The sequence below is a fragment of the Podarcis gaigeae genome (genome assembly GCF_964106915.1).
Source record: "Podarcis gaigeae genome assembly, chromosome: 5".
In the NCBI taxonomy this organism is placed as follows: domain Eukaryota; kingdom Metazoa; phylum Chordata; class Lepidosauria; order Squamata; family Lacertidae; genus Podarcis; species Podarcis gaigeae.
Genome location: NC_139681.1, coordinates 79,485,295 through 79,511,865, shown reverse-complemented (window position 1 = coordinate 79,511,865; position 26,571 = coordinate 79,485,295). Strand labels below are relative to the sequence as shown.

The window sequence follows — 26,571 nt, the reverse complement described above, 5'->3', positions numbered from 1 at the left end:
ATGGGAGTGCGTTCCACGGGGCAGGCGCCACTGCCAAGCAGGCCCTCTACCTGGTTCCCTGCAACCTCACTTTGCACAGTGAAGGAACTGCCAGAAGGCCCTCAGAGCTGGACCTCAGTGTCTGGACTGAATGATGAGGGTGGAGACGCTCCTTCAGGTATACTGGGCCGAGGCCGTTTAGGGCCTTAAAGGTCAGCACCAACACTTTGAATTGTGCTCAGAAACGTACTGGGAGCCAATGTAGGTCTTTCAAGACCAGTGTTACATGCTCTCTGCAGCTGTGAAAGGGGGTGGGAGGGGAGTAAGGGAAAGTTGGAGCCACACAGGCATACTAGGGGAAGTTTATGGGGCAGAAAGGGAGTGTGGGTGAGCCTGAAAACAGGAGACAGATATGCGACAGAGGGGGTAGCTTCTAACATCGTGCCAAGAGAAGTTTTATTTCTAATCAGCAGACTGTCCTGGTGGTTTGAAGTTCCAGCAGATGTTTTCCAAGAATAATAAAATCCTAAATTGGGGTGCACTCCCAGAGTCGTTGGATGAGAGGTCCCATCACTTGTGGCCATTGGCCATGCAGAATGGGATGGAATCCAACAACATTTGGAAGCCACTAGCTATAGCTGCAGAAGAATCTGAATTTTCTGGGCTACAGACACTGAAAAGCAGTTAATGGTCTGAAACAAATTAATGTTAAAACTAACTAACTGACAAATGCAGAAACTAGCATTATGGAAAGAAACCGGAACTTCGGGGGGGGGGGGGTTTACATTTTTTGTATTTGTGAAGAAGGGAGTGCTGTTGTACCTTTGACTTGAATTCCCAACTTTTTGAGTGCTTCTTCCACAGACTGGCTTTCCCTCTTGCGCATGAATCCATTATCTATGTGCACTGCTATCACCTGGTCTTGATTTAAAGCCCGGTTCAGTAAAGCTGTACACACTGTTGAGTCCACGCCTCCACTGAGTAAAACCTGCAAGGGTTGATGGGGGCAGGGTGAGAATCATTAAAATGAATTTCAATAAACAGAAAAATGCCTTCATCTACTCACTGAATTTCATTTGCTTTACTACCTTTCCATAGTTTACTGAAGTATCAAAGCCACAGTACACCAAACATGGTAGGATAGCATCCCACTCTTTTTGTAAAAAATGACAATAGGTTAAAGCGGCCTTTGCTGACGTGATGCCCTCCAGGTGTTTTTGACTACAACTCCCAGCAGCTCCAGCCAGCACAGGGGGCTGCTGGGAGTTGTAGTCCAAAACATCCAAAGGGCACCAGGTTGGCGAGCGCTGGGCTGAACCATGTAAACAGGAAGCAGTAAGTTGCATCATAAGCAACTGCTATTCTTATGAAGAGGAATGAGCATTGAAATCAAACTTTCAAAATCTTACCAGGACTTTTGACGAGCCTACTTTTTCTTTTATGTCTCGAATGCACTCCAGTTCTCTGTTTTGAACAGTGAAGGTGCCGCTGCAGCCGGCAATATCATAAAGGAAGTTTTTCAACATTGCTTTTCCGTTCACTGTTAGGCTAACTTCAGGATGGAACTGGGCTCCGTACAGTTTTTTAGATTCATTTGCTATAGCTTGGGGTGTGAAAAGAAAAGTCAGAACACTTAAGAATCACATCAATATGGACAAGAGACCATTTATATTTGGGTAGTGAATTGCAAATCAACAATAAAACTAACCAGAGGGGAGTATTTGTTAAAGTATGGTTAAATTTTGTATCTACCACCATCCTTCCTGAGGAAATCTAAGCATATACTATTGTTACTCTGTGTGTAGATGCACATTATTATTATTATTATTATTATTAACCTATTAGTCACTTTTTTGACAAAGTTAACACAAAGCAACTTAAACAATAAAGAACGCATACATTAAAACCAATATAAAAACAAGAGAAAAATCTAAAACACATAGAGAATTCAGCTATGTGAGGCTTAAATGTGGTTAATCTGAGGCAAGGAAACAAACAGTATACGCTGAACAAAATACCAGAATAAGACTTTCTTTTTGTAGTAAGGATTGCTCTTGGCTTACTGAACACGATTCAAGTGAAATAAACCCTTGTCTGGACATAACACTGAGGCAGGAATCGTGGCTTGCTCCCCACGCATGATAGTAGGCAAGCTCAGAACCACCCAAATTATCCTGAATGTGCCAAACCATCAACTGTGATGCCCATGATGTGATCGGGGTCAAAGCTGTTTCCCACATGAATTCCTTTGCAAGATGATCACAACAATGTGGTATCCAAACTTCTCTAATTTAAAATACTATTTAAAAAATTAACTCCTTGCAATTTATAACAGAAAACTAAGATGAGGGCCACACTTTTCTGTTTCAATTGGAATATACATGCCAATACACATTTTTAAATTCTTAAGCTTTGCTAGGAATCCAAGATGCAAAATGCTTGCCATTTGAATGTACAGATATGGGAGATTCCTAAGTTGCTCTAGACTCACTGAACTCAATAGACTTAAGTCTGTTGATTTCAATGGGTTCATTCTCAGTATGGCTAATGTTGGATATCGCCCATTAGCTTTGCATTGTTTTTGTTCCACATTCTTGCTTTACAGGTTCTTTATGAGCCAATCAATGGTTAACAGTGAGGATAATACAAACCTGCTATAACATTTCCAGACTGTGCAACAACCTTGAATCCATCCGCTACTTTATCTACACTATCTCCATGAGTGAGGAGCACAATCTCGTCCTTCTGAAGTCCCCTAAGTAAAAACAGGAAAAAACACGATCACCCTTAATGCAAATTTAAGTATACAATAGTTCTATTTATTTATTGCACCAATTAACATTTTTCCATATTTCTTCAAAATGGTTCAGAAGGAACAGATTATGTCCAGAGGAGAGTACCGTATTTTTCTGTGTATAAGACGCCCCCATGTATAAGATGCCCCCTGTTTTGGGGGACTCGAATTGAAGAATACGGGGGAAGATGGCTCACCCCCACACGGCGAAAATTCCGCCCCTTGTCTGTCCCCCGCTGGCAGAAGCTGCCAATTGCTTGCCCAATTGCCACAGCATCGGCCAATCAACACCAGCCCTTGACGCAGCAACCAATAACATGCCGCTGACAGCTGCAGCAGCAGCAACAACCAATCAAATGTCCACCCTATGCACTATCCATGTATAAGACAATCCCCACTTTTTAGCATAATTTTTAAAGAAAAAACCTAGTCTTATACACAGAAAAGTATGATAATTGGGGAGGAGCACAGGGGGCTGAAGGAGGAGAGGAGGGGTAAGTCTTTGACCTGCTGGTGAAATGCTGAATTCAACCTACACGTTTCCATTAAAAACTGCCCTTTATAAACCTCAAGGCTGTCCCACAAATTAGCTTCCCCTTCCAGTATCTGCATACCTGAACAGTGAACATGTGTTATCCAGTGTAATGCTGAAGACTCCATCTTCTCTGACATCTTTTTTGTGTACCGTGCCTCCAAACACCTTATTCATCATCTGACAAAATCAGAAAAAGTCAATGAGCTCCCACAATCCAGTCCTACCATCAGCAACACTGAACCATCAACAACACTGGGCTCCCCTCCCCCTTTGCACCAGCATCACCACACACAAATGAGCCAGGGATCAGGCAACTCATTCAGCATGATGGAAACCCATAGCCAGCGACAAAGCCGCAGCTAATTTAGATATTAAAATTCAACACTGCATGTAATTTCCATGGGATTCGTAATCCAGCCTCTCTTATGTTTGCCTGTGCTGCTCCCCTCTACCCACTATACAGCAATAGACTGGTTCTCATTTTGTTTTATATTTAATTCCAAAGGATTCCTACTAGCTACTGAATGATGGGGAATGCTATGGAGGGGAAAGAGAAGGTTTATTAGCTGCTTCTGCCTTTCTTCGGGTATCTAGCTTGCATTAAAAGCACAAATTTAAAGTGAGTGGGGCTGAGAGACTTCAAAGAAGTGTGACTGGCCCAAGGTCACTCAGCAGCTGCATGTGGAGGAGCGGAGACGCGAACCCGGTTCCCCAGATTACGAGACTACCGCTCTTAACCACTACACCACACCACAGTAGCTGCCCCGCACTGCAGAATGCTCACCTGGTACCCATAGTGACATATTTTCAGCACCAGGTGAAGACTTTTTTTTTTGTTGCACTCATCCATGCACTTTAGCATTGTTTACCACTTTTAACATTAAATTTTATTTTAAAAATTATTCGGCTTTAGTCTGCCCTGAGAGCATTCAATATTATTTCCCTCTTCCATTGGGATCACCATACCCTTTTCTATATATTTACTTTTCTCCCCTGTACCATTGTTGCATTTTATCACATTTATTATTGTACTGTATTATGTTTTGTATTATGGCAAAATTGTACATTCCTAGAAGAATGGGTTGCCAGGAGACCAGCAAACGCAAATAATGTTTAGACAAATTTCCTTGACTGGGAGAGATTGGCTAACTGAACCAGTTATGTAGCCTATCATATTTCGCCTCCAACTGCAGTGACTAGAGAAGAAAATAAGAACACTTATTTGGGAGAAAACCTCACAGAGCCCAGTGCAATTTTCTGTCAGGCCCGCAATCAATAGGGCTGCAAAACATCCCAGAAGGCCTGTTCCCAGCATCTTTATAATCTTGAGAGTATTTCCGCTAAAGGATAAGAAAGAGTTATATGTCTCCTCTTTAATTAGCCTCCCAAGGCACAGGGAGATAATTTACATTATTCTTCAGCAGGCTATGGAGCACTGTTTAGCATCATCTTTGCTCACTTGGCAATACAAATAAATGCATGCCTAATTTTTTTCCTATGCCCTATTTAGTTCTTTTGCCCTTGGCCCCATCCCTAGAGCCCACAGCAGCCAAAACACTGAGGGGATGCATTTGAATATTGCGTAACACTAATATCACGGTTGGGTCAATTCCACACAGCAATGCACATTCTGAACTGGTCTGGAGCACAAAGCTTATACGCTCCTTGAAAACACAACCCGGCTGCGCAGATTCGGATTGTTTCCTAATCTGTTCCATTCCCAATTTCAGGACAAAGGTTGAAATAAAGGTTTCCTGGCAGAGCTCAGATTTGAACACAAGGCCCTATTTTACCGCTGAGGAATGTTTTGGAGGTTTCCTAGGGATTTCCCCTTGAGGAACACCTAACAACCACCTAAACTGCTTTTGAAGAAATAACATCAAAGTGTAGATTTGCTTCAGGTAAAAATCAGCAAGGTAAATTTGGGGAAGTGTGGCTACCCCTACCCCCCTTTTTTTTACTTATGTTAACCTCCACAAAGGAGAGGTGCATTTGCCTGTTTCTCAGCATACATTGGGGGGGGGGGATCCAATAATACAATGTAATAACAGAGCTACTGGCTCTGAAGCATTCTGAAAAGGGTTTGTGGTAATTGATTGTAAAGGTAAAGGTGAAGGTACCCCTGACCGTTAGGTCCAGTAATGGACCACTCTGGGGTTGGTGCACTCGTCTCGCTCTATATGCCGAGGGAGCCGGCGTTTGTCCGCAGGCAGCTTCCGCGTCATGTGGCCAGCATGACTAAGCCACTTCTGGCGAACCAGAGCAGTGCACGGAAACATTGTTTAGCTTCCTGTCGGAGCGGTACCTATTTATCTACTTGCACTTTTTGGCATGCTTTTGAATTGCTAAGTTGGCAGGAGTGAGCACATATTCAATACAGTGGTACCTCGCAAGACAAAATTAATTCGTTCTGTGAGTTTTTTCGTTCTACGAGTCTTTTCGTCTTGCGAAGCACTGATTCCCTGGGTATTAACAGTTTTAAGAAAAAGGAAACAAACTCACAAGACGTTTTCGTCTTGCGAAGCAAGCCCATAGGGAAATTCGTCTTGCGAAGCAACTCAAAAAACGAAAAACTCTTTCGTCTTGCGAGTTTTTCGTCTTACGAGGCATTCGTCTTGCGAGGTACCACTGTATTTGTTGCTGTTTTATTGTTTGCAAAACCATTTCTAATAAAAAAAATGATTCTTTACACACCTAAAAGAATCCTCTGCAGAGTCTAATAAGCAGTTTGAACGTTGGAGGTGTGAAAATTGCTTCAAGCTACAATCACAAGAAAACATCTACTGGATAACCGCATCTCGTGTCACTGGATAGCCACTGAACCCAGTTTCAATTGCTTGTAAATGCTTAGGCCTTAATCTCACTGACAGCTGAATTGGCTCACCTGTCCTTGGATTATACTGCTCAAGGCTAAAGCTCAGAACGCATCGCTCCTCTATTCTTCCAATTCCCTATATGTGGAAGAACATCTACTGTTCTGTGCTCAGGGTCTGGATCAGGCTTCCTTAGCCTTGGCCCTCCAAATGTTTTTTGGCCTACAACTCCCATGATCCCTAGCTAGCAGGACCAGTGGTCAGGGATGATGGGAACTGTAGTCCCAAAAATTCTGGAGGGCCGAGGTTGGGGAAGCCTGGTCTGGATTTTCCTGGATGGCCCTATCTGGAGTCAGAGTGCTATAACCTTAAAACAGATTTGTCACCTAATAATAACATTATAATAATTTATTATTTATACCCTGCCCATCTGGCTGGGTTTCCCCAGCAACTCTGGGCGGCTTCCAACAATACACTAAAATACAATAACCTATTAAACATTAAAAGCTTCCCTAAACAGGGCTGCCTTCAGGTGTCTTCTAAAAGTTTGGTAGTTATTTTTCTCTTTGACTTCTGGTGGGAGGGTGTTCCACAGGGCGGTGCCACTACCGAGAAGGCCCTCTGCCTGGTTCCCTGTAACGTGGCTTCTCGCAGCGAGGGAACCGCCAGAAGGCCCTCAGCGCTGGACCTCAGTGTCCGGACAGAACGTTGGGAGGTGGAGACGCTCCTTCAGGTATACTGGACCAAGGCCGTTTAGGGCTTTAAAGGTCAGCACCAACACTTTGAATTGTGCTCAGAAACGTACTGGGAGTTATATGGTCTCACTGGTGTTATATGGTCTCGGTGGCCGCTCCCAGTCACCAATCTAGCTGCCACATTCTGGATTAGTGGTAGTTTCTGGGTCACCTTCAAAGGTAGCCCCACGTGGAGCGCATTGCAGTAGTCCAAGTGAGAGATAAGTAGAGCATGCGCCACTCTTGCGAGACAGGCTGTGGGCAGGTAGGGTCTTAGCCTGCGTACCAGGTGGAGCTGATAAACATGTGCCCCGGACACAGAATTGACCTGCGCCTCCGTGGACAGCTGTGAGTCCAGAATGACTCCCAGGCTGCACACCTGGTCCTTCTGGGGCACACTTACCCCATTTAGGACCAGAGAGTCGTCCACACCCACCCGTCCCGTCCCCCCCAAAAAGTACTTCTGCCTTGTCAGGATTCAACTTCAACCTGTTAGCCACCATCCATCCTCCAACCGCCTCCAGACACTCACACAGGACCTTCACCGCCTAATCTACTGTTTGCGATAACTAGGCGCCATTAAAGGGTGCATTCAGGCAGGGGTGTGTGTCCAAACCATCATAAAAGTGATCTAGGTGCACTGCCCTTCAGGATAGCTCAGTTGGTTAGATCATGGTGCTGATGATGCCAAGCTTGCAAGTTTGATCCCCTGTACGAACTAGATGATCTTCAGGGTCTCTTCCAACTCTACAATTCTATGATTCTATGTCTGCACTGGACATATGGAAACATGCAAGGCACTGCTATTCCTGGTTTCCAGCTCCTTTAGTGATATGTATTACTAAAGCACTAGAGTATCTGCTTTTTTATTACAGTGTTCATACAGATGGGGGGAAAGCCATTCATTATTCCTTCAGCATCGCATCATAGCAGAAGATTATCCGTTCCACTCAACCAGTGGGGCCAATGTTTCTATCTTGGATTACAGCCTTCGCCAACGACAGACTACTCCTTGTGCGTATAAGCATGACTATTTCAGCGAGCAATCTGAAAACTTGCTTTATTATTATTTCTCACCATAGTGTATTTGATCTCTCACAAAGCCTTGCTATTTGAGGGAGTTCTGTTTTGACACGGCATTCATCGCGCTTGACTGTTTCCACATTGTTGCAGCAAACTTTTAAGCAGCGGTATTTGATTTCACAGAGACGAGCAGACCCCGTACACAGTCTTTTGCAAGCTCACTCAGGCTCAGTCATGGGGCTGGTGTTGTTGTTCCTGGATTTGCACACTAATGCGCTGCAGTACAACACCGAGATAGTCCCACTTCTTGGCACAACACATACTTCGGAATTTGTAGAGGCAGAAACCAGCTTTTGCTTCCCCAAATTTAGTCAGGGCTTTCCAATGATTTCTGGGGTTTAGACTTCACCCTTAAATAGAACGCAGGACCTGCCCATCTCGTACAGACCAAAGGCTTATCAAATTCAGCAATACTCTGTTCTCACAGTGGCAAAGCAGATGACTATGGAGTGCAATACAGTAGTAGCTCTGTTTACGAACAGTCCTGTTTATGAACTATTCGGTTTACGAACTCCGCAAAACCAGAAGTAGTGTTTTGGTTTGCGAACTTTACCTCGGTCTACGAACGGAAGCTGAACAGTAGAAGGGAACGGGCGGCGGGAGGCCTCATTAGGGAAAGTGTGTCTCGGTTTAAGAATGTATTTGGTTTAGGAACGGACTTCAGGAATGGATTAAGTTCGTAAACCGAGGTACTACTGTATAGTCCTAACCCAAACACGTTTCATATCACTTACCTCCGATGTAAAAAAATGAACTGTATAAAATACTTCCTTTTCAAAAAGAGAAACACAGCCACATTGGACCTCTCAGCCTCATTCGTGCTGCTCTCACAGAAAGCTGGACTTCCCTTGCTGACACCCTTAGGCTCAGCCCCTGCTCTCTATTTCACCATTCATTAAACTTTTCCCACTAGACCCATCCTGCAGGGCACGTGGTTGGGTAAACCACAACGGTTCTCATGGTCTTGCCAGTTCCAATTGCTCTTTTCCCATTTGCTTTAGAAGTTCATGCTCATTTTAATGTATGCAATTCTCCTGCCTCTCGGTCATCCCCCTGGCCTTTCTAAGTTCGGATTTACCTCTTTCATCAGCTGCTCTTCTTCTGTGCTCTTGTTCCTGGAAATTTCAGAACCTATATTCCAGAAGATCTCTCTCTCTCTCTTCTTGATTCTTGTATTCAAACCTTCTTCCTCCGTGGCAACTCATTCTGCTGGTCACAACTTGAGGCCTTGTCACTCCTTCACGCCACTCCAATTTTCGCTCCAGCTAAGGTATGTCAGGTCTAGCCTTTCCAAACGCCATCCTTTCATAGCTACCTATTCTAACAAACTCCCTATTCTATTTTACGCTGATTATTGCAATCATTTGCTTACTATTTCTTCCTACCCGTCCACTTAAACCTATTATCTCTATTCTCAACACTTCCCCAAGTGCTTCATTTTCTTCTCTTCATGCTTTAATCACGTTGCACCTCTCTTAAGGGTTCTCTCCACTGGTTTCCTCTATTGAACCGAGACTGCCGTTGACTTCCAAGCCTCTTCACGGTCTTGGCCTGTTATCATCTTAGTTGTTTTCTCTCTATTCTCCTCCTTGGTCTCACTATTCATCAGATACTAATCTTCTTACTAAGCTTCCACTCTCCGTTGTGCTATTCCTTGTCTTGTGTATTCTCTCTCACGACCCCTTTGGGCACGGAAATCTCTCTCTTGAAATATTTGGCAGCCTTGCTCTTTGTTCTCATTTAATAAATTATTAAAACACACTTTCTCTCTCTCTCTCTGACATTTCATTCTTGATAACGTCCTGCTTTGATGCATTTGTCTTCCAATCATCGGGGCTTATTTTCTGCCCTCTTAACTTTTTGAGGTTGTTTTGTTTTTTTGCAACATTTCCCTCCAAACCACCTCTCGTATTGTTATCTGGATTGGGAGCCGACAGAGCAGGCTCCCAATATTCACGTTCAGGAATTCATATATCTTAAGCGCTTGTTTTTTATAAGTAAACCTAAAGTCTGTGCATGTAAAGTTCTCACAGTGCCTTAATGAGAGCCCCCAGATTAATTTGCGTAAATGCTAAATATCAAAGCAAACTTAAATACCAATACAAGCCCATTTAATATAACTGACAGGCCACAGCCATCCCTTGTTTTTAAAATTATGCATGTTTTTCCCTCAATAGTGATGGCCTCAAAAGGCTCATGAATCACCACACAGCAGGCTTCTGTACACTTTGAACAACAGATGTGCTTGCAAAATCCTTGTATCCATGCAAAGATTGCACCTGGGACTGCACTGAGCGTGATATGCAAGGAATTAATACACAGCCATTTCTCTCTTTTTTTCAAAAGGGTCCTTATCTGCATCTGCTTAAATCAACTTCAAACATAATTTTCATGCATTGTGCAGCTTATACAACACACACAAAAGCCAGCAATTTGCTCTTAACTGAGCTACAAAAACATACAGCCATAAAATGATATTTGCACCTGCATGCCATAGCAGATTCCAAGAACTGGTTTTCCTATCGTAAATATTGCTGGGTCAAACCAGGGAGCATCTTCTGCATAAACTGAATTTGGTCCTCCAGATATGATAATAGCCCTGCAAAAGAAACAGGTAATTTTTTTAAAAAAATAAAAAAGTAAAGATTGATTTTTTTGGAACTAAACCACATTAATTAAATTTCCATTTTAATACCTACTTTCAAAAACAAAAACAAAAAACCTTTATAAATAAAATTGCGGCATCCTGATCTATAAAATGAGCAAGCCGTGCTTTACTGGAACAGTGAATTCTCATGACTGACATTAAAAAGACTTTTAAAAAAGATGTTCATTAGTGCAGCTTTTAAAAAATTAGTAGCAAATGAGAACCACCCTATAGTTAGATTTCTGCCTTTCGAAATTTCAGCATCCAGCAAAAACAAAAATTATGATATATGCCAATGACTCACAACTCCTAGTTTAAAGGTTGAGGGGTATTTTTGATTCAAGAATCTGAGGCTTCTTTTGTTAATTCTTACAAAGAATAATTCTTATAGGTGTTGTGAAAACTTTTTTTAAAAAAAACACCCTATAGTTTATTAGCATTTTCACATTATTATACAACAGTATAGTCCTTTATTCGTGCAGATGATTGGTGGCTTTGTCGGTGTGTGTGTGTTTGGCTGTTGCGGCCCTGCAGGTGAGCGATTTATGGCACCCCCCCAAAAAAAAACCCCCTCTGGAAAAAAGCTCAACAACTCTGGGCAATTCCCCCCCCCATTTTCTCAATTTTTAGTCCCAAAAAAGAGGGGGCTTCTTATACCCGGGGTGTGTTATACATTGAAAAATGCGGTATATCCCACTTAAATATATATATCTCAAAGTTATTTAAAACCAAAGTTTAAAAAATATACAATAAAAATCACAAACATAGTTAGAAACAGAATTACCGTATTTTCCGATCTATAAGACGCCCCCATGTATAAGATGCCCCCTATTTGGGGGGACTCCAATTTAAGAAAATGGGGGGGGAATCTATCCACCCCCAAATTTTGGACATTATTTTTTAGGGGGGAAACCTAGTTTTATACACAGAAATATATGGTAGCTGTACTAGAACACAGGTGTTGCCTAAAAGCAACAAAAATGTATTTGCCAAACAACAAGACGGTGACAGGGTTGACCCTGGGGACAGTATACCATAAACGTGTGTGTGTCCCTGTGAAGTAGGTTAGGCCCAATGTCACCCAGTGAGTTACATGGCTGAGTGGGGATTCGAACTCTGGTCTCCCATGTGTAACACTGTTACGTGACACTAGCTGCATTCTCAGCAGCTATTTTAGAACAGCAAATCGTCCTGTCTCTGGAAAATCTCCAGAACAGAATCCTAAATATTATCTAGAAATACTTAAAAGACAGGGAAGGATACTATATATCTAAAAGCTACCAAAAAGAGTTCACTAATGTAGTAAAAACTCTTTGTAAAAGATTTACATATGAAGACAATTTATGGAACGCTTTCCACTGTATTAATGATTTTTTTTTTTAAGATTTCTGGAAATTACTTAACACTTTGTTAACCAAGTTGACTTTAAACGCCTGGAAATAAGTGGGGAGAGGAACTATAATTCTGATATCGAACTTCAGTGTTGCAATAGGCACTTTATTTGTAGGCTTGGGCAAACTTTTCAGCTGAAGTCTTTTTGGCTTGAGGCTCTTTTTTAACACTCTTTTCTTTTTCTTAGGGGTCCACAATACAAACAAGCAGCAAGGTTTTTTGTGGACAGCACCACTACAGGATGTGTGAACCCAGAAGGGTGGGGGTGTTACATATTCAAATATTCTCCCCCTTGTGTTGCAGCAGGGGAAGGAAATCTCCCTCTGCTATGAAATTTTTTATTTTAAAAAAAATCCTGTCAGGGGAAAGAGTTAACTTAGCATCCTCACAGGCCAACTTCAAAGCATGCAACCTGATGGACTTTAAGCCACTTGATCCTTTGATTGCACAAATTGGCCCTTAGGGCCTTAAGGAGGTGCCCTAATTACTTAAGGCACTTCTTGAAGGCTCTATGCCTATTCCTACCTCCTGAGAGTCTCTATTAAAGAAACATATAGGTTTTAAGGGGCGGGAGAATTGTGGTACATTTCTTCTGGGACAGAAGCCGTTCAGATGGGAGGGGGTGTAATTCACGTGAGACTCATCACTACGATTCCTGCTCAGCTCAAAGTTTTACACTTACAGTGGTGCCTTGCAAGACGAAATTAATCCGTTCCGTGAGGCTCTTCGTATAGTGGTTTTTTCGTCTTGCGAAGCAAACCCATTGACAGCTTAGCGGATTAGCGCTATTAGCGGTTTAGCGGCTTTTAGCGGATCAGCTGATAAGCGTCTTATCAGCGGATCAGCTGATAAGCGGCTTAGGGCTTAGGAAAAGGGGGGGAGGGAAAAAACCCCGCAGGAACTCACAAGACATTTTCGTCTTGCTAAGCAAGCCCATAGGGAAAATTCGTTTTGCGAAGCGCCTCCAAAACGGAAAACCCTTTCGTCTAGCGGGTTTTCCGTCTTGCGAGGCGTTCGTCTTGCGGGGCACCACTGTAAATAGGTTTCTTGGGATAAGGGTGGGCTACAAATAAGCTGAGCAGGCAGGCAACTAATCTTTGTTTAGTTTGTTTTTAATGTGGGAATTTGTAATAAATCTGCAAGCGCCATTTGGCTCAGACATTTGCTGGATTTATGAACCAAAGTCCCTGTGCCGTTCATACAAACTATGAATGTTCAGACAGACCATTATTATGTCTACTGTCATCTACAAAAATAAGCAGAAGTGAAGCGGGGGGGGGGGGGGGGAGGGAGAATAATCTCCAAGTTTTTTCGCTGGAATGCGGAAACGGAGTGTGTGTTTTATACAGCTTCAGCTCAAGGAAATCACAAGCTGTTTATTTGACTTTGTAACAAAAATGGGAAAGTAATATTCCCTTGGGAGAATCAGATACAGAGGGGGCATTTTCTTCTGTGTATTGAACTTAAGTTGTGAATGTTTCTGTTGTCACAATCTTTCCAAAGGAAAACAGGCATGTTTTAGAGCAAGACACAGGCAATCTATGCATCAGGCAAAGAATAATCTGAACAGGAAATTTAGAGAAGACAGTGTTGTCATGGGAAGCCCATTATCTTATGCAGGAACAGATTCCTTGTGAACCTTTACTCCTGTTGTGAAGACAATCTAGAGAGGGGCTGGGTGTTTCAAACAAGCATTTAAAGGAAGTGGGAGGAAGGAGTATGTGGTTGTTATGCTGCCACATCCCACAACTCCTGGTTTATAATATCCTAACCCACTTCAGGATATCGTGGAACTGGCTGGATTTCCAGACCTCTCTGGGAGACATTTATGAGGATTACTTTCCTGTTGACAGCCTTGTTGAACTATGAAATGGCCGCACATCATCTACTCGTTCAACTCCTGCCACTCACTCTGTTAACAGACGCTCCCTCCTTCCATTTAACAGAAGACAGAGCTCTGGTTTTAAACAAAAAAACAAGCAACCAGCTGCAATAATAGCATTTAAAGACTGTGCCACAGAACTGGTAGGTTTAGGAAAACAAGTGCACACCTCTTGTCTCTGAAGCTACTGCGTTTTTAACATTCTGATAAGAAAAGCTTTTTATGGGGAGGTAAATGGACTTGAAATCTAGGAGGTTTAAGCTGTTACCTTCTGCATTCAGTCCTACAAGCGTGTTTGAATTCATTCTCATTGGCAAATCCTAGAGGTGGCTAAATTGCATGCCTTTATTTGTTGTTGGACTCCCAAACCTCATCAGCTCTAGCCAGCATATTCAATAGTCAGAGATTATGGGAGTTGTAGACCAGAAACACCTGGAGGACCAAAGGTTAGCCACCACTGGTTTTATCTTAAGCACTAAAATAATATTTTCCTACGGCTGCTGTACCACTCATCTGTTTTTTACCAGTAATGCTTGCTTTGACATTGACTGGGTGCCATTTGTCCTGTGAATCTTGTTAGGCCACAATTGTGGCACTGGAAGTTCTAAGTCAAGGTTGCTTCCACCATCCTTGGCCACTGGCTGGGGCTGATGGGAGTTGGAGTCCAACAGCATCTGTAGGGCCACAAGCGAGCTGCCCCTGGTCTAAGTGTGTGACTGTTCAAATAGCTGCTTGAAAAGCAATTACCGTATTTTTCCCTCCATAAGACGCACTTTTCCCCCTCTTATAATCTAAGGGGAAATGTCTGTGCGTCTTATGGAGCAAATGTGTGGTCCCTGGGGCTTGGGGTGGGGGGGGGAGCCAGGCTTCCCTCGCCAGCCCTGACAAGCTCTGGGAGCAGCGGGAAGTCTGCATACAGCCTTTCTGCTGCTCCCCAACCTGCTCTTTGGGGCTGGCGGTGGCTTTCCCGGGGCTGGCGGTGAGGGAAGCTCGGCTTTCCCCACCGCCAGCCCCACAAGCGAAAGGAACCCGAGGCTATCTGGAGAGCGAGAGCGGTTGGTGCGCACTGACCCATCTCACTCTCCAGATAGCCGCCTGAAGCCTCCAGAGCGCAGCAGGAGTTTGGAGGCTTCGGGTTCCTTTCACTGAAGGGTAGGCCTTCAGCCAAGGTGCAGCACCCCTTCAGCTAAGCGGGAGGAGAAATGGAAGGGGCTCCATTTCTCCTGCCGCTTTGCTGAAGGGGCGCTGCGCAGAGAGGGGTAGAATTTTTTTTTATTGTTCTGCCCCTCTAAAACAAGGTGCGTCCTATGGTCGGTGTGTCCTATGGAGCGAAAAATGTGGTACTTGCTCCTCAACTGAAAGGTCCAGAGAGTAAAATAAGCAAATTGCTTATTGTCTTTCCCCCTCATCTCTCTATTAAGGAATCCCGATGGATTCCACCTTAATACTACTGGGGGAGAAACAGCAGAAAGGTTCCGAGTGAGCTTGTCCTCAGCATGCTGATAACACCCAACTTGATCTTTCTGTTCCATTCAACCCTTACTTCCCACAATCCCAGTGTCTCAGTAGAGGGAAAGCTCAAAGGTCTTCTGATCTGAAAAGGGTCAAGCCAGGAATCCCACCACTGAACTTGAATCTGACCCAGTGTTTGCTATATGTGAGCATGTTAAAGGACATTCCAGGATGGTCCTTGATGGCTTGGCTATCCAAATCCCCTCCCTCTCAAGACCAGAATGCTTTCAGAAGGATTTTGCATGTTTTAACATCTGATATGTTGAGTGTCAGATCCAATCTGCATTTGCTTAAAAAAAAAAAAAGCAGGGCAGTATGTTGTTTGTTCTGTATCATCTCACAATATTCCTGGCAACTGAATGACTAAATGCCCCCTCTATGGAACACTCCCTAAACATAGGAGAAACATAGGTTATAGTGAAGGTTCTAGAGTAGACTTCTATCCTGTACTGGTCTTCTGCCTGGCAAGGGAAGCATTCAAACATTCAATCCTCCATCTCCACCCTTTAATGCAGTGATGGCCAAATTTGGCCCTTCAGCTGTTTTTTGTGACTACAACTCCCATCATCCCTAGCTAACAGGACCAGTGGTCAAGGATGATGGGAATTATAGTCCCAAAACAGCTGGAGGGCCAAGTTTGGCCATCACTGCTCTAATGGTATAATAATCCCAGGATAAGAAACCATGTACATTTTCCTCAGTACATCCCTCACTAGGTGTTCCAAAGCTGATATCGGAAAATTGATTTGACAGTCAAGTTCTACATAAAAGCACCATGCAAGTCCTCCTTCTGGCTTCCCAGACGAAGTTCAGAACTTAAAATGTAAAACACAAAACAGAACCAATCTTACCGGAATCCCTGTTCTTTGATGGCAAAGGCAGGTGTTTCCAAAGGGAATATCTCTGACTGGACAAACAGTTCTCTGACTCGGCGATCTATGACTTTCCCATACTGCGCCCCAGCATCAAGTATCACTACAGCTCCATCGTAGCGGCAGAGACCATCCTTGAGATCTTCTCCAGCATTCTCCAACTGTGAACATTATTTACATAAACACTTTTATCACTCGGATTACCAGCACAGAGCAAGAACAGAAAATTAAACTACTTTTAAAATGAGAAGTAAGTAGCTAAGTTAATTATTTAAGATACTTGCAAGCTCTTGCTTTGGGAAGTCTCTTGGAATAATTAAGAATGCATGGGTTTTTTTAAAAAAGCAACAACAACCCTAGACTGTAACATTATATGCAATAAATAGAAAATTTAGGAAAAACACGTTGCATTAGTCAAGTTTAACAGACACTATTTATTAATGAATATAGATGCAATGTTGGTCATTTTGCACCCCTTCCTAGGGCTCTAACCCTTCCTTCCTTTTTTGCAATTGCTTCTGCTAGAAGCAGCATCTAGTAATTAGCAACACTTTTATGGGAGAGGGTCACCCAAGAGGAAGCTTGTAACAGCCACTCAGCTTGGGCAAAAACGTACTACTTTCAGGTAAACAGGATGGGAAGATTTTAGAAATGAGATGAGACTGCATCCTTAATCAGGCTAAGGATGTGTCACAATAAATTACTAGCACTAGCTGCAGAGACACATGGGCTAATAAAATGCATATTCTAGCAACCTTTGTGGATGTATCTGGAAGCGTAGCTTAAGAGATTCAGGTGGTATAGGATGTGAAATTGTCTATAGTTGTATATATCGTATTTTTCACTCTATAAGACGCACCAGACCACAAGACGCACCTAGTTTTTGGAGGAGGAACACAAGAAAAAAATATTCTGAATCTCAAAAGCCAGAACAGCAAGAGGGATCGCTGTGCAGTGAAAGCAGCAATCCCTCTTGCTGTTCTGGCTTCTGGGATAGCTGCACAGCCTGCATTCGCTCCATAAGACACACACACATTTCCCCTTACTTTTTAGGAGGGAAAAAGTGAGTCTTATAGAACAAAAAATATGATATGTGTATATGTGAAATTGTGAAATTGTTTTTATTGTGAAACTGCTTTGAGGTATTTCAAGGGAAGTGACTGATAGATGGATATAAATAAATGAATTGCACTCATGAAGGGAATAAATGGGGCTACTTCCATACAAATACAGTGGTGCCTCGCAAGACGAAATTAATTCGTTACGCAAATTTTTTCTTCTTGCGAGTTTTTCATCTTGCGAAGCACGGTTTCCCATAGGAATGCATTGAAAATCAATTAATGCGTTCCTATGGAGACTGCTTGCCAGGCTGGCGGTGCGGAGAAGGGCTTTTCTCCCCACCGCAAGCCTTCAGGACAGGTACGGGAACAGAGGGGAAGGCGCGCAGCGCTTCTCCTCTGTTCCAGGAGCTTGCAGTGGGAGGAGGGTTTTTCCTCCCCACACCAACATTCAGAACAGCATTCTGAAAGTTGGCGGTGGGAAGGAAAACCCTCCTCCCACTGCAAGTCTTCAGGACAGCCATCCGAAGGCTGGCGCGGGGAGAAGGTCTCTCCGCCCCACCGCCAGCCTTCGGAGCAGCCATCCCAAGGCTGGTGCGGGGAGAAGGTCTCTCCGCCCCACCGCCAGCCTTCGGAGGAGCCTTCCGAAGCCTGGTGGTGGGAGGAGGTCTCTCTGCCCCACCGCCAGCCTTCGGAGGAGCCTTCCGAAGCCTGGCGGGGGGAGGAGGTCTCTCCGCCCCACCGCCAGCCTTCGGGGCAGCCTTCCGAAGGCTGGCGGCGGGAGGAGGTCTCTCCGCCCCACCGCCAGCCTTCGGAGGAGCCTTCCGAAGCCTGGCGGGGGGAGGAGGTCTCTCCGCCCCACCGCCAGCCTTCGGGGCAGCCTTCGGAGGAGGTTCGAGGACAGTGGGGAAGACGCGCTGTGCTTCCCCGCTGTCCTGGAGATTTCCCTATGGGCTTTCGTCTTGCGAAGGAGGCCCATAGGGAAATTCGTTTTGCGAAGCGCCTCCAAAACGGAAAACCCTTTCGTCTAGCGGGTTTTCCGTCTTGCGAGGCATTCGTCTTGCGGAGCACCACTGTAGGTCTGCCCATACCATAATACTCTCCTTCACAGTATGAACTGAAATGACCTACGCATTAGGGCTTCAAAACTCGTTTGAAGTCCATATTGTGATATCAGTTTCATCATTTCTGACCTGGCAATATATCACGAATCATGACGTGTGTGTGTGTGTGTGTGTGTGCTATGCAAGAACCACAATGAGTGAAAAACCATGAAGCCAGTCAATGCTTCTCTCAATTCCTGAAGCCCCTGTTAACTCTTTTGGCTCAGCTGTCCCCTGCTCCACACAGTGGGCAGCAAATCACAAAAGCATTCACTGGCAAAAATCAGGATGTGGGGAAAACTGTGAAGCCAGCCAATGCCTCTACATAGCTCCATCCGTATTTCAGACATTGTGATATATTAGTATAACACAATATTTAGCTGGTGATATATCACAATGTTGAAAACCAGATTTCACGCAGCCCTGACACACACTTTAGTAATTTTTTTAAATTAAGAGACTGACTGCAATCAGAAGAAAACAACTCACAGACAGAACACTTCCTTTATACTGTGCTAAATTAAGCATTTTCTCCTTGGCGCATAGGCTGCCACAATGGAATGCCTAGGCACTGTTCCCACCCCCAATGGGATGATGATGATGATGAAGATTCATTCTATTTCTATACCGCTTTATATTTTAAAGAACAAAGCTCAAAGCATTTTACAGCACATCAAAACATTAGATAAAACAATCCAGAATAAAACTGTTTCAAGGAAAATATTTCAGATCCTTCTCTAAATGACATTTGCTTTCCCCAGTCGCCAACCTGTCATGCGGAAATCTCCATGTGGTCGCAACTGGAACTGCAACAGTTGCAAAACGAGTCTGGCACCTGGCTAATTTTGAACACTGTTTATGGCTCAGGTGTGCATGAACTTGGGCAATAAAAGATCCCCAAAATTAGGAGCTGGAGTTGGAGACGGTACTGTTCTGTTGGTCAGGCACAGACACAAGTATTTTTATACTAGGCCTCTACAACCCAGAGGTTTCATGTTACCTAAAGCCCTAAACTCACCAGACTTAGGTCCCAGTCTGGTTCCAGCAACCATGGTTCAATTCCTAATGTCCATGGCATCAGGGAGCCTTGGATGTCATTTGTGAATAAGCAATCATTCTTGATTTAAGAAATCAAGGCTGCTATGCATCATTCCACGCATGCTCTTAAGGAAGAGGTACGGAATGGGTTCCACATTAAAATACTGCAGTCAGTCATGTGTTGCATGCATCTCACGCTAATCAGTTTGATTTTATAAGAGTGCAACTGGATACAAGATTACAGATTTCGACTGGGTGTTAAGGCAATCTTGTAATGTGTGTGTGTGTGTGTGTGTGTGTGTGTGTGAGAGAGAGAGAGAGAGAGAGAGAGAGAGAGAGAGACTATAACTGCCAAATGCAAAAGTAACAGAGGATTAAATATAGCAATATCCTCGGGGTTTAGAGGTTTGCAGTGTATATGTACTGCATCTGTTTTCAAAACAAAATACAAAAGGCTCTTCTGCCATACAAGCACAAATGGAACATTGAAGGGGGATGCATTGGGCAAAGCTTGTTTTTCTACTTCCGTTTACATTCCTTTCCCCTAGTAAAGTAGTACTAACGGTGGCTAACAATATTCCAGAAACTTTTATTTCCTCTCCGTTCTCCCTTCTATTTTCCTCCTTCCCCACTTGTGGTCTCTCTCTTACACAGGACATGGGTGGCACTATGGTCTAAACCGCTTGCCGATCAGAAGGTCGGCGGTTCAAATCCACATGACGGTGGTGAGCTCTCATTGCTCTGTCCCAGCTCCTGCTCACCTAGCAGTTTAAAAACATGCCAGTGCAAGTAGATAAATAGGTACCACTGTGGCAGGAAGGTAAACGGCATTTCCATGAGCTCTGGCTTCCGTCATGATGTTCCGTTGTGCCAGAAGCAGTTTAGTCATGCTGGCCACATGACCTGGAAAGCTGTCTGTGGACCAACCGCCACTCCTATGGCCTGAAAAGCGAGATGAGTGCCACACCCCATAGTCGCCTCTGACTGGACTTAACCGTCCAGGGGTCCTTTACTTTTTACCATCCTCTTGCATGCTAACTATGGTTAACATCACAACTTAACCAAACTGAGCCCACAGGAGCACCAAGGTGGTAGTGGCGGTGGAAGAGGCTGAGTGGTGGTGGCTCTGCCCATCAAACCAAGTGCGGTGTTTGATTGGCAGAGATGTCCCCACACCGCGCTGAGGTAAACCAGGAGTGGCGTTTGATTGGCAGAGCCACCGCCACTCGGCCTCTTCCTCCGTTGCCATTGCCAGGAGTCTCAGCTCCGCGGCAGGTTCTGGCTTCGCGGCACGGGCCAGATTTAGGACCCAGGTGGGCCTGACCCTGCCCAGGGGCCGTAGTTTGCTGGCCCCTGTATTATGACATGACTTAACCATTCGACGTTCAGTCAGCCTGAGCAATAGGCAACGTATTCAGGAGAAGCAGCAGCAGTGGTGGTGATAGTAGCAGCAGCCCCTGGGAAAGCAAGCACAGCACCTTCCTTCTCTAGGCGGGGAGGATGCCCGTTTCGTGCCAACATTGCCAGCCCTTCAGCGAATGAGGCAGGCGGCAAACCAAGAAGGTGGCTGGGGCTGGGGTGGGTGGGGAGGAGGACTATTGTCCCCCTCGCAGTGTGCATAGGAATAGATAGATAAGTAGATAGATAAGATAGTCCGGCCCTCCACAAGGTCTGAGGGACAGTGGACCGGCCCCCTGCGGAAAAAGTTTGCTGACCCCTGTCATAATACCATCATGTGGATTCACTCTAAGTGAATGCAGAGTACTGTGGTCAGTAGCTGCAATAGTAGGATTCTACATGGCACATAGTTTCGAATACAACTGAAATTAGATAAAGGGGAAATCATTAACGAGCTAAGAACATTTGAATTGAAAAACTTCATTCAGGAAAGAAGGCTGTGACGGGAGACAAGGGAGGTCAGAATAAAATTACAATAGGCCCTTTTCTTCTCTTTTCAAGATATCAGATTGTGTAGATTAATTCAAATCACAAGCGTCCGCACTGAAATAAATCATCTCATTCATGAGAAGTCTGCAGTTATCTGTGACTGATCAACCAAACAAACCAATTACATGATGAAATATTTTTTTAAAGTCATCTCATGATTTGCTTTACTGGCAGTTTCCTGTGCAAGTTCTAGAGATCATGAATACCCCAAACTGAAACAAAGATGGGAGCCCAATCCTATACTAGCCTATTCTGCAAAAGGAACCCCTTCTTTGCTCTAATGTCAAAACACTCAAAACATCAGGACTGGTTTAGCAAAAGTCATTGACATTACTGGTGGGTGGGTGGAATGTGTGGCATGCGCATGCCAACTAGCTATGTAAGTAGCTGGGAAAGGAAGAAGGGAAATAAAGGCATCAAATAAATATAAATCAAATCTATACACCTTACCTTGCCCCTATACTATGGAATTCCCTGCCCAGAAAGGCACATCTGGTGCCTTCATTGTACAGTTTTCATCATAGGCTTCCTTTACTCAGGCTTTTTGACACCTAAGAGATATATATATTTTAGGACCCAGCTTGGGTGGGACGCGGGTGGCGCTGTGGGTTAAACCACAGAGCCTAGGACTTGCTGATCAGAAGGTCAGCAGTTCGAATCCCTGCCTCGGGGTGAGCTCCCGTTGCTCAGCCCCTGCTCCTGCCAAACTAACAGTTCGAAAGCACATCAAAGTGCAAGTAGATAAATAGGTACTGCTCCAGCAGGAAGGTAAACGGCGTTTCTGTGCGCTGCTCTGGTTCGCCAGAAGCGGCTTAGTCATGCTGGACACATGACCCAGAAGCTGAAAACGAGATGAGCGCCACAACCCCAGAGTCGGCTACGACTGGACCTAATGGTCAGGGGTCCCTTTACCTTTACCTAATGTTGCATTTTTACATCTCTGAAATCCACCCTAAGTACTTACAGAGAAGGATGGATGGAAATTATCATATTCACTACCATCCAAGATTATTTTGCACTGAAAAGTGAGTATCACAAGTGAATTTAAATGCCATTTGACCAGGTGATGTTAAAAAAGCTTTTGCTGCCCAAGTAAAAAGTGCAATTTCTACCACAGGCCTCTGAAGATCAGCTAAAGATTGATTTGGACCTTTTCATCAAAATATTCTCAGAATCAGCATACTCAGGGATAATTAACAATTTAAGGCAAACAGATTCCCAGCATTAAATGAAGTCCGTTCGACATGCTTGACACATGCATGCACTCATCTCAATTCACAGAGCTGTTCTGAGTTCACAGATGCCAATGTTCATACAGAATTCTCCCCCTGCCCTTTTGTTTCTAAGTTGAGAAACAAAGGTCATCCATACAGGAGCAGTTCTCTGTATCTAATGTGTCTTCCCACAGCCCATCTGCCACATTCACTTTTCACAAGGCAAATCCACTGGTTACATCATGTGGAGAATATTTCTTATACTTTCCCTAGTGACAGCTATGTGTTTAACTTATCACGATGACTGTTACTTGTCAAACCTCGCACCTGACAAGGCTTGGTCATAACAAACATCCCCAACGTGGAACCGGCAAGAGGAAGCAATTGGGAAATTGATTCAAAGATGAATGTGGAAAGGGGGTGGGGGCTCAGTCTGACAAAATCATAACGTTCAAGTTCCCCAAAAAGAGCAGCAGCACGCACTCACCCACCTATGAGCACAGACTCCCAGGAAACTACAGCTGATCAAGGATAATTCAGTTTCCCTAACACAAGGGAAGGGACACGGGTGGTGCTGTGGGTTAAACCACAAAGCCTAGGACTTGCCGATCAGAAGGTCGGCAGTTCGAATCCCCACGACGGGGTGAGCTCCCGTTGTTCGGTCCCTGCTCCTGCCAACCTAGCAGTTCTAAAGCACGTCAAAGTGCAAGTAGATAAATAGGTACTGCTCCGGCGGGAAGGTAAACAGCATTTCCGTGTGCTGCTCTGGTTTGCCAGAAGCGGCTTAGTCATGCTGGCCACATGACCCGGAAGCTGTCTGCGGACAAAAGCCGGCTCCCTCGACCAATAAAGCGAGATGAGCGCCGCAACCCCAGAGTCGGTCACGAGTGGACCTAACAGTCAGGGGTCCCTTTACCTTTACTTTAACACAAGGGAGGGGGAGAGAACAGGCCGTCTTCATCTGCACACATTACACCAGGCTTCCCCAACCTGGTACCCTCCAGATCTCTTGGACTACAGCTCCTGTCAGCCTTATGCAGCATGGTTAGTGCTCAAGGATGCTAGGGCTTGTAGCTATGTCGAACTGGCACCAGAACTGCCACTGAGTTTGTGATTTGGATGTTATGACAGGGATCAGGAACTGTTACCCTCACAGGTGCTGTTGTGATTCCAGCTCCACAGTCCCAGCCAGCATCACTAATGGTCCCAGATGTTGGAAGTTGTAGTCCAACAGCATCTGTTAGGTACCAGGCTAGGGATGGCTATATTATATTCCACATTGGTACGCACGTTCCATGGCCACAAAGAAGAAACTGTGGAGGCATCATGGAGAAAGCTAAACTGCTACCAGCAACCATCTAGAATAACATACCCCCTAGAAAAGTTTTGAAAGGGGGACAGTCCACTAGCATTCTAACTGGATAAACCTTAGTCAGTGTCAGTGACCACAGCAGACTTATAAAAGATGCCATAGAGAACCCCTTGCTCATCGTTCCTCCTGTCAGAAAGCATTTAGAAAACTCCAGTATTACCAGGCGTATGCAGCTAACAGCAAACAAGCTTTCTAACATGTTATACACATGCATGTTTTTAAAAGGGAGGGAGCAGGCTGCATTCCTGTACAAAGTGAGTTACACAACCCACCTTGACTTCAATGGGCTCACAAAACCCTGCACAGAATCAGGCTGAAACAAAGGCAAAAATCGTCAGAAGATTTGCGCAACAAGTAAGGAGTTCAAAGCTTCCTTATGTAGATGAAGAGACTGGAGAGAAATCTACTAATATAACAGGTTCATAGTCTGGGAAAACTTTCTGAAAACTGAACACTTTCACAGACAGCTCAGGCTGCAAAAGTTTTTTGTGTTGCGACCTGTACACACTTAAGCATTGGAAGTGCAAAGAAAAAGTAGCTGAACCTTCTGCGGAGAAATGAGAAAACAGAGCAGAATTACTAAGAACATGTCCAATAAAAATTCTACGGTTGACACAGTTGGTGTTAGCTGGTTGCGTGCTGCGTATTCTGATCACTCTCACTCTTATTCACACATGCTTATTTCACTCATTCACCCCCACCTTGCAAAATTAGGTGGGTTACATACATCAGCTAGGCAGCCACTGTTCTCTACCATACAAAATGACCCACCAGATCAGAATACTGCAAGTCTATAAAGGCAAGCAAGGCGTTTACAAGAAGGCAATGCCAGCCTCTGGAACAAATGCTCACTGGGGCAATCTATCAAGAACATGCAACACCTTTGTTAAGAGAGTTATCGAGTCAAGGTTTTCCTACTGGGATCTGGGAAGGATCTGAGAAGCTGCCTCTCCCCCGCCACACACACATCCTACCTGGGTCACTCAGGTGTGTGTGTATAAAGACCTGCTAATAGTGCCACATGTCCCTGTGGTGAAGTTTGCTGGGACTCAGGTAAGTCGTTTTAAGTTTTGGCACCGGTTCTCTGGAATTCTCTTGTCTCAAAACAGTGTTTGAAATTAGCCAGGCGCATTTTGCTCCTGGCTTTTGACCACCTGAGACCAAGTGAAGATGCCTGGGTACCAGGATAGTGCCTGATATCTCCACCATCTTAGAATCATAGAGTTGGAAGAGACCACAAGGGCCATCGAGTCCAACCCCCTGCCAAGCAGGAAACACCATCAGAGCACTCCTGACATATGGTTGTCAAGCCTCTGCTTAAAGACCTCCAAAGAAGGAGACTCCACCACACTCCTTGGCAGCAAATTCCACTGTCAAACAGCTCTTACTGTCAGGAAGTTCTTCCTCATGTTTAGGTGGAATCTTCTTTCTTGTAGTTTGGAACCATTGCTCCGTGTCCGCTTCTCTGGAGCAGCAGAAAACAAGCTTTCTCCCTCCTCTATGTGACATCCTTTTATATATTTGAACATGGCTACCATATCACCCCTTAACCTCCTCTTCTCCAGGCTAAATATGCCCAGCTCCCTTAGCCGTTCCTCATAACGCATCGTTTCCAGGCCTTTGACCATTTTGGTTGCCCTCCTCTGGACACGTTCCAGTTTGTCAGTGTCCTTCTTGAACTGTGGTGCCCAGAACTGGACACAGTACTCCGGGTGAGGTCTGACCAGAGCAGAATAGAGTGGCACTATTACTTCCTTTGATCTAGATGCTATACTCCTATTGATGCAGCCCAGAATTGCATTGGCTTTTTTAGCTGCCACGTCACACTGTTGGCTCATGTCAAGTTTGTGGTCAACCAAGACCCCTAGATCCTTTTCACATGTACTGCTCTCAAGCCAGATGTCACCCATCTGGAGGTGCATGCCGGGGGATCCTTGGATCTGGACTGCTTTCACCACATTAACACCCCATCCTGTAGAAATCTGTTATATTTTATCTACACGGTCGGAAAATGAATTTCTGGAGCCAAAATGCTTTTTCTGTGCAGCCTGAGCAGCAGGAAAAGAAAGAGGTCGGAATAGGCCAATATATATGTGGACTGTCCCTGAATCAAGTTGCTCTTCTTCTTTAAGTTCTCAAATCTCTTAACCTAGCTCAAGGTTACCATCTGAACTAGCCAGATGTTTAACTGAGAATCAATCACAGTCTGTCCATCTAAGACTTTCGAGCTGTCTTGCCCCAAAATAGCAACTAGACGTTTTGCCAACTGCAACCCCGGTTTAAGGAGCCATTTGGCACCTAGCTTATCTCATAAAACGGGATATCTCATAGAATCATTGAGTTGGAAAGGAACCTAAGGATCATCTAGTCCAACCCCCTGCAATACAGGAATATGCTGCTGTCCCTTATGGGATCGAACCGGCAACCTTGGAGGTTGTCAGCACCACGCACTAACCAACTGAGCTACGTCTTATTCATCTTGAGTTTCCAACACTGTCTCAAAAGTGAAGCAACTTCCAACACTGTGCTGTTTTTTTAATGTGTTTTCTTTTCTCCCGTGCCTTCTCAAACCAGTCTATTTTATTTCTGTTGCTTT

General features: G+C 44.5%; 1 protein-coding gene across 3 annotated transcripts in view; it reads right to left on the bottom strand.

Annotated features, from left to right (window-relative positions):
• Positions 1-26,571, bottom strand: part of GMPS (guanine monophosphate synthase) — a 47,638-nt gene that overhangs the window by 15,750 nt on the left and 5,317 nt on the right. For all 3 annotated transcript variants that reach the window (XR_014564344.1, XM_083739475.1, XM_083739476.1), the window contains exons 2-7: positions 16,223-16,404; positions 10,423-10,537; positions 3,388-3,485; positions 2,631-2,734; positions 1,389-1,582; positions 802-967 (exon numbers count right to left, since the gene is read on the bottom strand). Coding sequence is in view for 2 of the 3 variants with exons in the window: in XM_083739475.1 (XP_083595601.1) it covers positions 802-967; positions 1,389-1,582; positions 2,631-2,734; positions 3,388-3,485; positions 10,423-10,537; positions 16,223-16,404 (859 nt within the window). In the remaining variant the exon portion in view is untranslated. The remainder of the gene's footprint in view (positions 1-801; positions 968-1,388; positions 1,583-2,630; positions 2,735-3,387; positions 3,486-10,422; positions 10,538-16,222; positions 16,405-26,571) is intronic.